The sequence below is a fragment of the Lissotriton helveticus genome, chromosome 8 (assembly GCF_964261635.1).
Source record: "Lissotriton helveticus chromosome 8, aLisHel1.1, whole genome shotgun sequence".
Classification (NCBI taxonomy): Eukaryota; Metazoa; Chordata; class Amphibia; order Caudata; family Salamandridae; genus Lissotriton; species Lissotriton helveticus.
The window spans coordinates 427,331,851-427,346,086 of record NC_136069.1 but is presented as its reverse complement, the minus strand read 5'-3'; the positions used below and the strand labels follow the sequence as shown (position 1 = coordinate 427,346,086).

Sequence of the window (14,236 nt, the reverse complement as noted above, 5' to 3'; positions counted from 1 at the left end):
GATGCTGTGGTTGTGCTGACTGATGCTGTGGTTGTGCTGACTGATGCTGTGGTTGTGCTGACTGATGCTGTGGTTGTGCTGACTGATGCTGTGGTTGTGCTGACTGATGCTGTGGTTCTGCTGACTGATGCTGTGGTTCTGCTGACTGATGCTGTGGTTGTGCTGACTGATGCTGTGGTGGTCCTGAGTGATTCTGTGGTGGTCCTGAGTGACTCTGTGGTGGTCCTGAGTGACTCTGTGGTGGTGCTGACTGAAGCTGTGGTGGCATTGAGAGATCTTGTGCTGGCCCTGAGTGATGCTGTGGTGGCGCTGACTGATGCTGTGGTGATGCTGATTGATGCTGAGTGATGCTGTTGCGCTGCTGAGTGATGCTGTGGTGGTACTGAGTGATGTAGTGGTGAAGGTGAGTGATGCTGTGGTGGCCCTGAGTGATGATGTGGTGGTGCTGATTGATGCTGTGCCGCTGCTGAGTGATGCAGTGGTGGTACTGAGTGATGACGTGGTGTTCCTGAGTAATGCTGTGGTGGTACCTTGTGATGTTGTGGTGAAGGTGCTGTGGTGGCCATGAGAGATGCTGTGGTGGCCATGAGAGATGCTGTGGTGGCCCTGAGTGATGCTGTTGAGTGTTGATGTGGTGGTGCTGACTGATGCTGTGGTGGTGCTGACTGATGCTGTGGTGGTGCTGACTGATGCTGTGGTGGTACTGAGCGATGATGTGCTGGCCCTGAGTGATGCTATGGTGGTGCTGAGTGACGCTGTAATGGTGTTGACTGATGCTGTGGTGGCGCTAGGGAAAGAAAACAGTAGGCAGTCCGATAGATTGTGGAGTGGAGACCCGAAAACGGAAATTCAGGTAAAGAAGAGACACAGCGCTATTTATCGGTGCCTCTGTAAGATTGTAAAGGGGTGGGCAGCCAGATAAAGTACAGGGCTGTTTCAGAATCCGGTCTAAATGTTGGCACGATTTAAAAGCGAATGGAAGGCTAGCAACACGGGCAGCAAAACTAATATGCCAGTGTCAAACAAGAAGTGGCGTGCATTCGTTGCATTGTGTAAGGATAATCCACAAACCAATTAAGCAATCTGTTTTATATTAAACAGTAACCATGCATAGTTTAAACCCACAAGCACAACATAAACAAGAGGCGCGGCCGCGAGACACGCTCTGTGGTGAGGGAGGAGCGGAGCGAGGCGCTTGAGAGAGCAAGTAGTCACCCTTTGCAAATTTATTTAAAAAATCTGAAGGCCTAGTTTTGCAGAGTAACAATTCATTATTTACCCATGAAAAGGACAATAAAGAGCGTTGTAAGACCTTCCTATATCAGCTCAGAGATGTCCTCCATGTTCTAAGCAGATATCAATTTGAATTTTGATATTTGTACACTTGAGCTTAAAATGAAGGGCATGGAACTACACACACCAGGCTACAAAGACACCTAAGAACTGACCAATATCGGTAAGGCCTCGATTTGCTTTGGGGGTCATATTAACAAGTCGGCATAACACCTTCAATGACATCCCAAAGCAAGGGCCACTGAAGTGCACAATGTGTGGGCAGCACACAATGCTGCAGACCTTCATTCGTAAACAACAAGCAGGTGCCTTAAATGTTATGAGGGGCATACCGAACATCTTCCCCCCCCCCCCCCCCACATCATGAGAGTAATCTTTCCCTAGCCCTTGTTTAAGGGGACAGCACTAAGCATGTTGGGACTTGTAGTTTCCCTTTCTCGTCCACACGTTGGTGACTCGGTAATCACCTCCTGTATATGTTGTCAATAGTAGAGCCTTTGTGGGTTTCTTGAGCACAGGCCAAATATCAAACGTTGCCTTGCAGTTTTACCCACACACTATTCTTCACGTTTACTATAACTTAATCAATGTACTTTTGATACAAATGTGCTTTATTGGAGGTGATTCGATTTAGAATCTCGAAAGTTCCAACAATACACCCTCAGGCGTGCAGACACACACTTCATAATAACTGAATGTGTGCATAGCCTCAAATTTGAAGATTGCTGTCTACCACTTAAAGCCGACGTCCGCAGTCTGCCTACGGTGCTGTTTGAGAGTCTCCACTGCTTCCAGGGCACAAGTCCTAAAAAAAGAAGTGGGGGGGACGCTGACGTCACAACAGGAAGTGACATCACTAAAAGAGGCCAAAGAGTGAATGTGTGGCTCCATTTGCTCCAGTTATCGAGCTCCCAGTAAAATAAGTGGGGGGACTCCGTCCACCCTCGTGGTACCCCGACTCGAGCCCTGTCTGCTTCTGGTAAACTTCCGTGTTACTGCTGAGGTGGTGCTGCTTCAGCTTCTGGACGCGCCTAGATGTAATTGATGAAGTGACTTCGCAAAGAGATAATTAACCTGTCCCTTTCTACGAGCATTTCTCTCTGTGCCGAAGTGGGACACCTCACTCAGCTAGGATGGCCACGCCACGCCGGCTTTATCTGGGGCAGAAAAAGAATTGCGCTCCACCTAACCTGCAACAAGCACAGAACTGCGCACCAAACATGGGCAATAATGCCACCCATCCTGCACACTGCACCTACAGCATCACAATACAACAAAAGCACAATGCATGCACAGCCTACAGATATTAGAAGGCCACACAGAGGGCATTCTATGTAGCTCCGCATAGCCGTATGCATAAAAGGAATTGCTACATGGTTAAGTCGAGAAAGAAACCCTCCCAACAGTTTAATATTTATTTTAGAGAAGGGATAAAAAAAAACTTGCTAGAGTTAAATTTAGAGTCTTTGCCGTTTGTCCTTCCTCAGCGCACAGCAGACACTGCATGCAGGCAGACACGTTAACACACAATAAACAGGCCTGTGAAAAAGAAAGAACTCTCAGAACGTGACCCCTACCTGTGAGGAGCGACGCGATTTAAAAACAAGCGAGCGCACCTAAAAAAGTGTCGGTGAAAGTGTTTGCCTTGCAGGAGCAAGCCACAGGCACCATGTGTTTGCAAGTTAATTACATACATATGGTGTCAAGCTCGCTCCCTCAAGGGAATCACCAAACGTGCACGCGTTTCCATTGAAGGCAATGCAATGCGTGCACGTTTTTGGGACAAAAACTGTAGCGACTGCTTAAGGTCTTTTTCCTATGCAGCGCATGCAAGACCTAAAACTGCTGTATAGACGTAGCATATTGGGCAACAACAATATGGAAAGTAGGGCCCCCAGCCTGAACAAGCTGCATTCAAAGAGTAGTGTTATGAAAAGAGGTCAGACGTTTGTGCTGTAAGCGGTGAAGGCATTCACAGCAAACTATTGTATAGTAGGTAATTTTATGAAAGGGCCATTATTTTTGTTACATTTTTAAGAAATCCAATGTGTTTGCATGTATTTACTTTGTGACAGAGTTTTGTAAATTGAACCACATGCTATCATGAAAGCAAAGTGAAATCAATCAATGTGCAAGAGAAATTTGCGTGAGGTCCTTCTTTAAAACAAAAGCCATGAAACGGTAATTACTTTGTCATGTCAACAAAGAACACACATACAAGTTCTCAATTAGAAGCTAATGAATTTGTACTTGTAAAGCGCACTTATACCCCAACCGGGGTTTCCTGGCGCTGTACGCATGCGGTGGTGGAACCCTTCCTGGCTTTTCCCTGTGAAATGTCCAATCCTGGGCACCCCCAAGGTGAAGCCAGGCATCCCAGCGCTGTTGGGGCCGTTTTGGAGATTAAGCAAGCTATTTCCCAGAGTTGCAGAGTGGGACCCATGATTAGAATAGGCACCGAGGCGAGAATTATCAGGTCCGAGGAAATTGAGCCCAAGACCCGCCGAGGCGGGAATTGAACCCTGGTCCCGGGCCAGACCTCTGCAGCCGGGTCTGCCGCTCTAATCATTGAGCCACACTTCTCCACATGGCATGTCTCATCTGCAGCCTAATAAAAAGGACAATTTGAGCCCATCACCAAAACCTAATAGAAACACACAGGGAACTATGTGACCACCCCTGAAATGCTATGGCCTTGATAGACAGCTCACCCAATCAGTGGCAAACATAACTGATACATAAAGCCATTGGCTGAAAGGGACTGACCCAAACACCAATCTCTCTTTGTACTTGAAGTTTTTGTAAAGAATTGATAGCATGGGGTTTTCAAATCGGCTAAAGTTGCCTTTTAGCAGACATAAAAGCATGCATTTTTTTTTAGCAATAGTGAACTACGTTCAGTGACGCGTTCAGTAACATCTATTGCTTGGTGATCAAAGTTAACTGGTTATAATTTAACCTTTTGAATGTCTATTTTGTACAAGAATTGCAGTTACTTTAGTATATAGTACTTGACGATGAACAACGACACACAAACAACTAATTAATTGTTCTGTTTTCTTTCAATTGAAGGGTAAATAATGCTTTTCTGGACAGACTGGGAAGTGCACAACAACCAGGTTCCATGTACCGAGCTGGCCGTTTCTAAACTGGAGACCGCCATTTTGATTCCAGATACAAGCAGGTGAGTCAGCCGAGCTTCTGCTGCCTGCGAAGATCGCTGCGTCCTGTGAAGCTTACATGTGTGCACGAGTCCCAGAATGTTGGTGTACGTACCAGCTTTGATAGATGGCTAGAATAAATATATCTGCCACATAAAAAGAATGTTCATAGTCTGAATGCAATATTTATGTTCCAAGATGTCAGCATGTCAATTACTGTAGATGGGGATAAAACATTAACATCTTCAGTGGGGTTCCATTGTTGTCAAGCTTTTTTTAAATTTTTTTTATTACGAGCATTACATATTTCATAGTCATAACGTACACAAGTATCTTTTAAAAGCCAAAGTTCAAAATAACAAAGTACGAGGTACAACATTACCATTTATACATTTCTTATATCATGATACCAGGTGGTAATTGGAGACCAAATTTGGGCACCTCGTATTCTAGATTTTTTACCCCTGGCTTCATAAATAGCTATCTCTTGCTTGTATATACCTAGAAAACGGATTAGCCACATTTGGAAAGTTGGAGGGTCAACATCTTTCCACCTAGCTGCCAAAATAATCCGAAATATCGCTGTCCCCAAATATAAAGATGATTCTTCCTCTTTACTATGCCCAAGAGTGCTATCATGGCCTAATAAATAGAGTGTTGATGAATCTTTGACTTTATGTCCAAAGATCTCTTCCCAATAGTCAGAAATCATTTTTTTGCATAAATCTAATTTAGGACATTCTGCAAACATGTGTACTAGGTCTGCAGGACCCTGCCCACATCTTGGACACTTACTATTTGTTCTTTTGCCCCAAGCATACAATTTTGCTGGTGTAAAGTATAGGTTATATATGGTTTTATAAAGTTGGGCTTTAAGATTAGATGCTAAAAATAATCCAGACGAAAGTGCCAGGGACAAATCAATATCAACATTGGGATTTCCTAATTTACTAGACCAGCCTCTTTCGATATGCTCTAGATTATCTCTTTGGTTCTGTATCAACAATTCATAGATAGTACCTATCCTGGTAGATCGTTTCCCTATGATATCCAACAGAGAAACGTTATCCAACGTACATTTTGGGGATTTTTGGTTAAGAACAGTAAATATTTGAATATATCTAAAGAAATCATTTCTAGGAACAGCAAATTTTAATTGTAGATTTTGAAACCCCATATTAGGATCATGGCAAAGAAAATCTCCAACTGTATTAATCCCCAAGCTCTCCCATTTCCTAGCAAGCCCGTCATTAAATTGGTGTGGTAAGATTGAGCTCTGCCATAGGGGGGTATATTTAGTATATTTTGGAATTGATAGATGTTTAGAAACTCTTTTCCATATATTCAATGCACTATGTATAATCTTAAATTCAGTTTTTTTTTTAAATAAGATGGTTCTAACTGCCTTAGTAATAGTCCTCTGGCTTTATTACCAATTGCCAATTCATAAATTGATGGTATATCCTGAGCTGGTATGGTTCCTATTGGTGTATTAGGGATAAATAAAGGTGTCATTTGCTGAAGAAGGGCTGCCCACAGATATAACATAATATTCGGAACAGCTAGCCCTCCCTTATCCAGGGGCAAAGACAGGTATGAAAGAGCCCTCCTAATTTTCCTACAGCTCCAAAGAAATTTAGATAGACAGGAGTCTACAGTTTTAATGATATTGTCATCCGCCATCAACGGTATTGCATGAAATAGATATAATATCGTTGGAAAGATGTTCATTTTGATAAAGTTTCCCCTGCCAATAATAGGGAGGTGGAGATTATTTACCCTTGAGAGATCTTTTTTGATAGTTCTGATAAGGGGCTCATAATTAAGTTGATTCATTGTCCCAAAAACAGACCCAAAGAACTCTACAACATAATCAGACAACAAAGCCCCTGCCCTCAACCCTGCAGGCATCCAAAGAACTCTGTGATAACTTCGCCAACTTCTTCAACGATAAGGTCTTAAAAATCGAACTATCTCTAGACATCAACAACCCACACCTCCAGAAGAGAAACTCGGCCACCCCATTGGCACTCCCATCCGACTCCTTTTCCTCCCCCTGGCTAAGCGTTCGCCCCGTCCAGGAAGCTGAGATAATCTCGCTGATCTCGACCTCCAAACCATCAGCACACATTTCAGACCCCATTCCCCCCTCTTTAATAAAAAAAATGAAGCTTACCTTAGCGCCCATCTGGGGAAGAATCATAAACAGCTCCTTACAAATCGGAGTGGTACCCGATTGTCTAAAAATGGGGCAAGTCACTCCTCTGCTGAAAAAACCCGGTCTCGACTCAACTGACTTGAACAATTTCAGACCGATCTCCAACCTCCCTTTGCTCTCAAACACTTGAACGCTGTGTACTCCTGCAACTGACGCAACATCTGGACAACATCAATCTCCTGGACCCCCTCCAATCCGGCTTCAGACAAGGCCGCAGCACAGAAACCGCGATGCTGAACATCATAGACGACATTCATGGTTCTCTTGACGCTGACAAGTGCTGCCTCCTCATACTCCTTGATCTCTCCGCAGCGTTCGACACGGTGGACCACAAGCTCCTCATCATGACTCTTCAAGAAAGAGCCGGCCTTGGCGAGGTAGTTCTCAAGTGGTTTTCCTCCTTTTTACATAACCGTTCGCAATTAATAAAAATTAAGAACTTCACCTCCGATACCCAGCAAGTCAACAAGGGTGTCCCTCAAGGATCAGTGCTCTCTCCTCAGCTCTTTAACATCTACATGGAACCGCTCGCCAAGTTACTCAGGAACGCCAACATCCACTTCCACCTCTACGCGGATGACACGCAGATTTACCTGGAAATACATCCACAGACTCAACGATGTCCTAAATGAAGTTTAAGACTGGCTGACAAAGAATCACCTGAAACTCAACCCCGACAAGACAGAACGACTCCTCATCTCAAACAAAGAAGATAACCCTCAAATCACCGAGTGGCTAAAGTCGATCGATGCTCTCAAAGGTAACCTCACGCTAGCCGACTCCGTTAAATCCCTGGGCTTCACCCTAGACCCCAAACTAACCCTGACAAACCACATTAAGAATTCGTCGAAAAGCACATTTTTCAACCTCAGACTTCTGAACAAAATTAAACCTTACATTCCTAACAAGGACCTCAAACTAGCCACGCAATCTCTAGTTCTATCAAGACTGGATTATGGGAACTCAATCCTAACAGGCATCCCCAAATCGCACCTGGCCCCACTAAAAACAACACTTCACGCGGCAGCGAGAATGATCACAGACTGCAAAAAATCTGACCACATCTCCCCGGCACTCAAAGAACTCGAATGGCTCCCTGCGGAAAAGCACAGTACCAACGGCCTGCCTAACCCACAAGGCCCTCCACACCCGCAAACCGGAATACCTGGCAAACAAGCTCAAAAAAGCAGGCCAAGCCAGAAATTTGAGAAGCTCTAACTCCCTGCTGCGCATCCTACCTAAAACCAGAAAGAAGAGAACTGCGGACTGCTCTTTCTCAGGAAATGCCCCCAAAATATGGAACGCCATCCCCCCGCACATCAGAACTATACCGTCCTATGCAGAATTCAAGAGCCAACTCAAATCCTTGTGCCTTATCCGCTCCCTTGGTTGTGGGTAACTTGGATCAGCAAACGTCCCAGAATCCATGCAGTAACGTTGAATCCTGTACCAAGAAATCCTGCTGTCCGAACTTTTTCCTCATTCCAAATTGTCATTCACTGATTGCTTTTATTGGATTTGTGTCATGTTGTTCTCTTTTTCATTCCCTCTACTGTAAAGCGCTCTGCTACCTTCGGGTCTTGTTAGCGCTATAGAAAACTTCTAAATAAATAAATAAATATACAAACTCCAAGGTAGATGGCATTATAAACCTTATATGGACTTTTGTACGAGATGTTATTCGTACACAAAACCATTGTTTTGTCTCTATTCAGGGAATAGCCTGAATACAGGCCAAATGTATTAGTAACATGCTCAATCTCCTGATTCTCCTCAGCAGGGTTTGCTGTTAATACCGCCACATCATCGGCATATGCTAATATTTTAGTTTGATAAATATCTACCCTAACTGGTTCTATTAGATTTGATGCAAGCAGTTTTAGAATTAGTGGATTAATATATAGGGCAAATAAAATTAGCGAGCATGGGCAACCCTGTCTTGTGCCCCTTTGAATGTTGATAAACTCCGACTCCACCCCCGTACAGAAAGTCTAGCCCTGGGGGTAACGTATAATGCCTTAATGGCTTTGGTAAACTCTGGACCGAAGTTGTTTAATTCCAGGATACCCCATAAAAAACTCCAAGACACTCGATCGAATGTCTTCTCGGCATCAAGATGTCAAAAAGAGAGATGGCCCTACGGATATGATCCGTGGTGCCCTTTCCAGGTATAAATCAGTGTTGCCATGGGGAGACCAGATGTTCGACAACCCTGCTGAGCCTGTTGGCGAGAATCTTGGCGTAGAGTTTGGAGTCGGAGTTTATCAGCGAAATTGGGCGGTATGAAGATGGATATTCAGGGGGTTTTCCTTTTTTAGGAAAAATAGCTACGTTTGTTTGCTGCCAAGATTCTGTCGGAGTGCCATTCCATTGTACCCCCAAAAATAAATCTAATAAATACGGCGTTATTTGTTTTTCAAGTATTTTGTAGAGGTCCAGTGGGATTTTATCTGGACCAGCAGCTTTCCCGTTGGCCAGCTCTGATAGCGCAATTTGCACTTCGGTAATCGAGATTTCTCGTTCTAAGTCTTCCCTAGTTGTTTCATCAAGAATCCAGACTGGACCAGTTTCATTTAGCCATTCAGCTAAGAATTCTTTGATATCATTTGTTTCGACTTGATCTTCGTTTTGATATAACTTTTGATAGTATCGTCGAAACACTTCTGAAATACCTACAGGTGTGGTATGTTTTTGGCCTTCAAACTCAATAGAATCTATCAGATTATATGAGGATTTCTGCCTAGTACGAAGTGCCAGCTGCTTCCCTACCCTCTCCCCATTCTCATATATTTTAGTTTGGTTCGTTTGAAAAATTTCCGCTGCCCTTTGAGTAAGACTGCTATTAAGCTCAGTTTTAAGAGTTATTATCTTACGCAGACAACTTCCCCCATCCTCCCCTCGGGATATCTGGGTGGCATTATGTTCTTCTAACTTAGCTAGCTCATTGATATATTGATTATTGAGTTTTTCCTGAGCTTTTTTTACGCTTGGCCACAAACGCAATAGTCTCCCCCCTCAGTGCCGCTTTAAAACAGTCCCACACTATCATTCTTGGTGCACTATATTGATTATGGTAAAAAAAATTCCTGATCCCAAAGAGTTATATACTCTATATATTATCTATTGGCCAGTAGTTTTCTGTCAAATGACCATTGAGAGTGGGGCCTGTTATACGAAGGGAGATTAAATATAAGTACAATCGAATTATGGTCTGATATTATTTTCGGAGACTTACTTATATTCATAGCTCTGGAGTATTCCTTTGATGCCGTTACATAATCAATGCGAACATATTTGCTATGGGGATATGAATAGTATGTGTATCCTGGGTTGTTTCGATGTTTGAGGTCCCAGATATCAATCAAATTATGACTACCCAAAAGTTGTTTTACTGCCCATAAAACCTTTGGCTTACGACCCACGTAAGTCCGCTGTATTTGACTACCGCCCATCGAGCACAAAGATACATTAAAATCCCCGCAAACAATTAGCGGACTACCCCAAGAAGCTAGCTCTAGTTCCAGGTCTTGAAAGATCTGGGGATCGTCCTGATTCGAACCATATAATGAGCAGATTGTAATGCCTGCCTCTAGTTCCGCTATAACCCATCTACCTAGCTGATCGGCTAATGTTCGTTTAGCCTGCCCCCAAAAAGTTTTTGCTAAAATTGCCACTCCACGTATTTTAGAGGTTTGAGTTGTTACTGCAAGCACGTTATAACCAGGAATATTTAAAAGATTTTTCTCAGCTACAGGAAGATGAGTCTCCTGAATGCAGAGGACATGTTCTGACAAACTATTTCAAAGAAGCGAGCTCTTTTCCCTCTATCATTCAGCCCAGCAATATTCCATGAACATAATTTTAGCTTCCCCAATGTAATTTTGTTCTCCTTTTATCCAGCCAGCTACCAAAAACGTTGAGCCAGCTCCTTTTATTATCCTATTTGCATTCAACATCTGATCCTAACAACTGAATTTTAACATTAATGTATTTCTTCACACAAATTCTTGTTCCCTTACTTGTTGCTTTTCTTGTTACACAGCTCATATATCTGAAATTGCACTTTTTCCCCCAATTTTTTCCCCCCGACCCCCCCCACCTCAGCCCCCCTCCCAACCCAACCCCCCCCCCCCCCCCCCACACCCAAAAAAGGGCTAATAGACTCCATAAGAGTCTATAGTGATGGAATCATGCAACCTGACCGGAGTTCACTTCAATCAAGACGCATTTTTCTTGCCAAATTTTCTGCGGGGACTAACTAAGAAAACTACTTTTTTCACTCTAAGATATAAATATAAATATATCCAGCTGCTGCATTTATTTCAACTCTAACCACTCATCCCATTTCCCATTGCCTCTTACGGATCCCACTACTCTCCCTCAACAGCTGGCAGAAGAGGAAAGGGCAAAAAAAAAAAGAAAAGCCTTAAAAAGAGAGAGAGAAAGTAGAGAGGGGGTAGTAGTGATAACATTTCTCATCTATTCTCATCACATCTATTTCAAACTATCTAGATAATCTTTTGCCTTAATCTCAGAGCAGAAAAATCTAGTTTGGCCACCATAAATTATCTTAAGCCTAGCGGGATTGTTAAGATATGCCTGTGCCTTTTTTTCTTGAAATGGTTTAATCATTTGGCGGAGGCGCCATCTCCTCTTCACTGTCACATGACAGACGTCCGGGCGGACAAAATAGGAGATCGAGTCTCTGGTACGATGTGCTTCTGGTCTAGCCTTCTCAAAGATTGCCTGCCTCAAAAGAAAATTACCAAAGCAGACCAAGATGGCACGGGGGTAATCTCCTGATCTTGCTGCAGTTTTCAAGGTCAATGGAACACGGTGCGCCCGTTGGATTTCCATGTCGCAGTTCCACTTGGCTAGTTCAGGTAGAGTATCCTTAAAAAGTTGGACCATATATGAACGTATATCGTCCCCCTCTGCTGCCTCCGGGATACCTAATACGCGCAAGTTATTTCTGTGTAGGTGATTTTCGCAATCCTCCAGCTTCCATCTGACGTCGGCCAACTCTGCTTCATGGGACTCAACTCGATCTTGAGTCACTGCAGCCATGGCTTAGTTGGAGACTATACGAGTTTCCATCTCTGTTATTCGATCATTGAAGGTACCGACAGTTCTAGTCAATTTCTGTACCACCCCCTGTACCTTACGTATGGCCGCCTGTGCCTTGCGGCCATCATGGGACGTCTCTTCTCGGTGTGAGGCAATTGCTTGCAGCACTGTAGCCATGACGGAATCCAATGTGGTTGTAGGTACATCTGGATGGCCAGCTTGAGAGGGGTTGAGGCATGTGGGCAGGCTGAAACGAGTTTTCAGCTGATGGAACAGTCCCAGCATTTACTATAGTCACTGGGTTTGATGGAGTCACTAAGAGCATAGAGGGTGAGTAATCCCAAGATAATTCTGCTGCCCCATGATGCCCCTTTTTCTTCCTACAGATAGTTTTCCGAGCATCACTAGGTGTGTACTTAGCAGCGTCGTCGCTCACACTCTCTGTAGAAAGATCAGTCCCATCGCCCGTCCCAGCCCCAGTTTCATCTGACCATTCCCCCTCATCTAAAAAAGAGTGGAAATCACTCTGGTCCGGGTCCTTGTCCATCTCAGATATAGCTCCCATAATCCCCATCTCGACCCCCGCAACATCTAGGACAGGTGGATAAATAATTTTCTCAGAACTCTCTGGATTGTCAACAGGTATTACTTGGGGGGGGGGGGGGGTACAAAGTTACTCTGCCCCTGTAAGGCTAATTCCACCTTGTCACTATCTACCAGTTCGAGAGTGTTCACTATGTTGCCTGATTCTGCAGGTAGTGAAGCAGATTCCACCTTTTCCACGTTGTCACCATCTATCAGCTGGGGAGTATTCACTATATTGCCTGATTCTGCAGATAGCGAGACAGACATTTCTAAATTATTCAGGGCGGCTGTAATTTGTGTGTTCATATCTTCATTTTGCTGTTCCACCAAGGTTATAGCTAGACAGTCATTAGTTTCAGCCACAGTGCAGTTGCTGATCGCTGTCATCACTCTCCTCTACTGCCAGAGGGGGGGGTTAGCTCTGTACCCGGGGGAGTCTTTGGTGCTACTACCAGAGCTACCATCGACGCTCAGAGAATGCTCCACTTCATTCGGGGTTTGGCTCGGAGTTTGTTTTTCCTGCTCACGTTGCTTAGGCTGCTGTCTCTTCCCCTCACCACCCGGAAGTGGTTTTGTAACACTTGGAGCTCTACGAAGCAACTCGACCACAGAGGGATCGGCATTCTCCTTTGCGGCGGTACCTCCTCCCTGTTTCGGCGTCCTAGGCGTTCTTTGAGTCGGGGTCTCGGGACTCTTCATCTCACCCACAGCACTGATGCCTCCTCGCTTCAAGGCAAGCTCACGGTCCCGCTGAGCCTGCTTCGCTGCTCTAGTCTTGGCAGCAGCAGCTGCCAGAGCCGCTGCATTCTTCGGGGCCATAGCACAGCGTTCTTCACTCAGCGGACTCGGACAGGTACTCTCCGCTCTCCCCTCTGCTGAGTTTGTGCTATTGCTAAGGTCTCTGAGAGGGCTACGCTGTGTAGCGGATTGGAAAGCTGAATTTCTCCGCCTCAGTCCACAAAGCAATCGCGAGACGGCAATCCCGAACAGTGAGGTAAGGATTACTAATTGCTCTTGAACTTCCTCCTTCCTTACAGCGACAAACTCCAGAGTCACCAACGCACCAGGCATCCTTGTATTTCCCGTTTGTTATAGCTTATCCATTAGATTCTCTTTCGTTAGATAGGGGAGGGTAGGGCAGAGCGATATAGCGCTGTGGTTAGCATATCTGAAGAACAGTCTCCCCCGCCGTTTTGCTTCTACGAAACTCCGGTCAGGGACGCACAGCTCAGCGGTCTTTCACACCACCACCATCGTGCCCCCCCCACCGCCATCTTGTTGTCATGCTTTATTGGATAGATGACTAGTTGTTGTCTGGAATATTTGTTTTTCTGATTTTGACTTTAGAATTAGTGGTGGAAGGAGAGGCACAGTTTGGAGGAAGTGGGGTAACCTGATCTTTTCATAGTGATAACTCCAACAATTTATCTATTTTTAGTGGTTTCAGGGCTCTTGCTTTTGTTCTAACCTCCACCCTTTCATTGTATATCCTTATTAAACAGTTCTTGTTGTATGTTACATATTCACCCAGTAAAATACGAGCACAGCGCTGTCTTTTGATACAGTGTGCCATTCCAGGTATTTTTTTACCCAGCATTACTGCATACTACTCTGTTTGCTCATCTTTAGATTTTTTACCCCTTCTATGTTCCTTTATTCCAATGTAATCCCTCTTAGATCAGATAGGTTACAATTTCTTAATTCTGTCCCCATGAAATATGCCCCGTCACCACACTGCTGCCTTTACACTTGTGTTGCAACATTCATGCAGTGGTCTGTTGCCTCCTACTTCTTGGCTCTGTTCACGGTGTTTGGGTCACACCACCGTCTTGTCTTCCACCAAAGGTAGGGTGCGAATAATGATTCAGTGAGTTCACTGGTCCCTATCTGTGCGTGTAAAACTAGTGATCCC

General features: G+C 44.4%; 1 protein-coding gene across 2 annotated transcripts in view; it reads left to right on the top strand.

Moving 5' to 3' along the window:
• EPSTI1 (epithelial stromal interaction 1) overlaps positions 1–14,236 on the top strand; it is a 319,077-nt gene that overhangs the window by 287,322 nt on the left and 17,519 nt on the right. For both annotated transcript variants that reach the window (XM_078657290.1, XM_078657289.1), the window contains exon 7: positions 4,366–4,477. In XM_078657290.1, coding sequence (XP_078513416.1) covers positions 4,366–4,441 — 76 coding nt within the window. In that variant the 3' untranslated portion in view covers positions 4,442–4,477. The remainder of the gene's footprint in view (positions 1–4,365; positions 4,478–14,236) is intronic.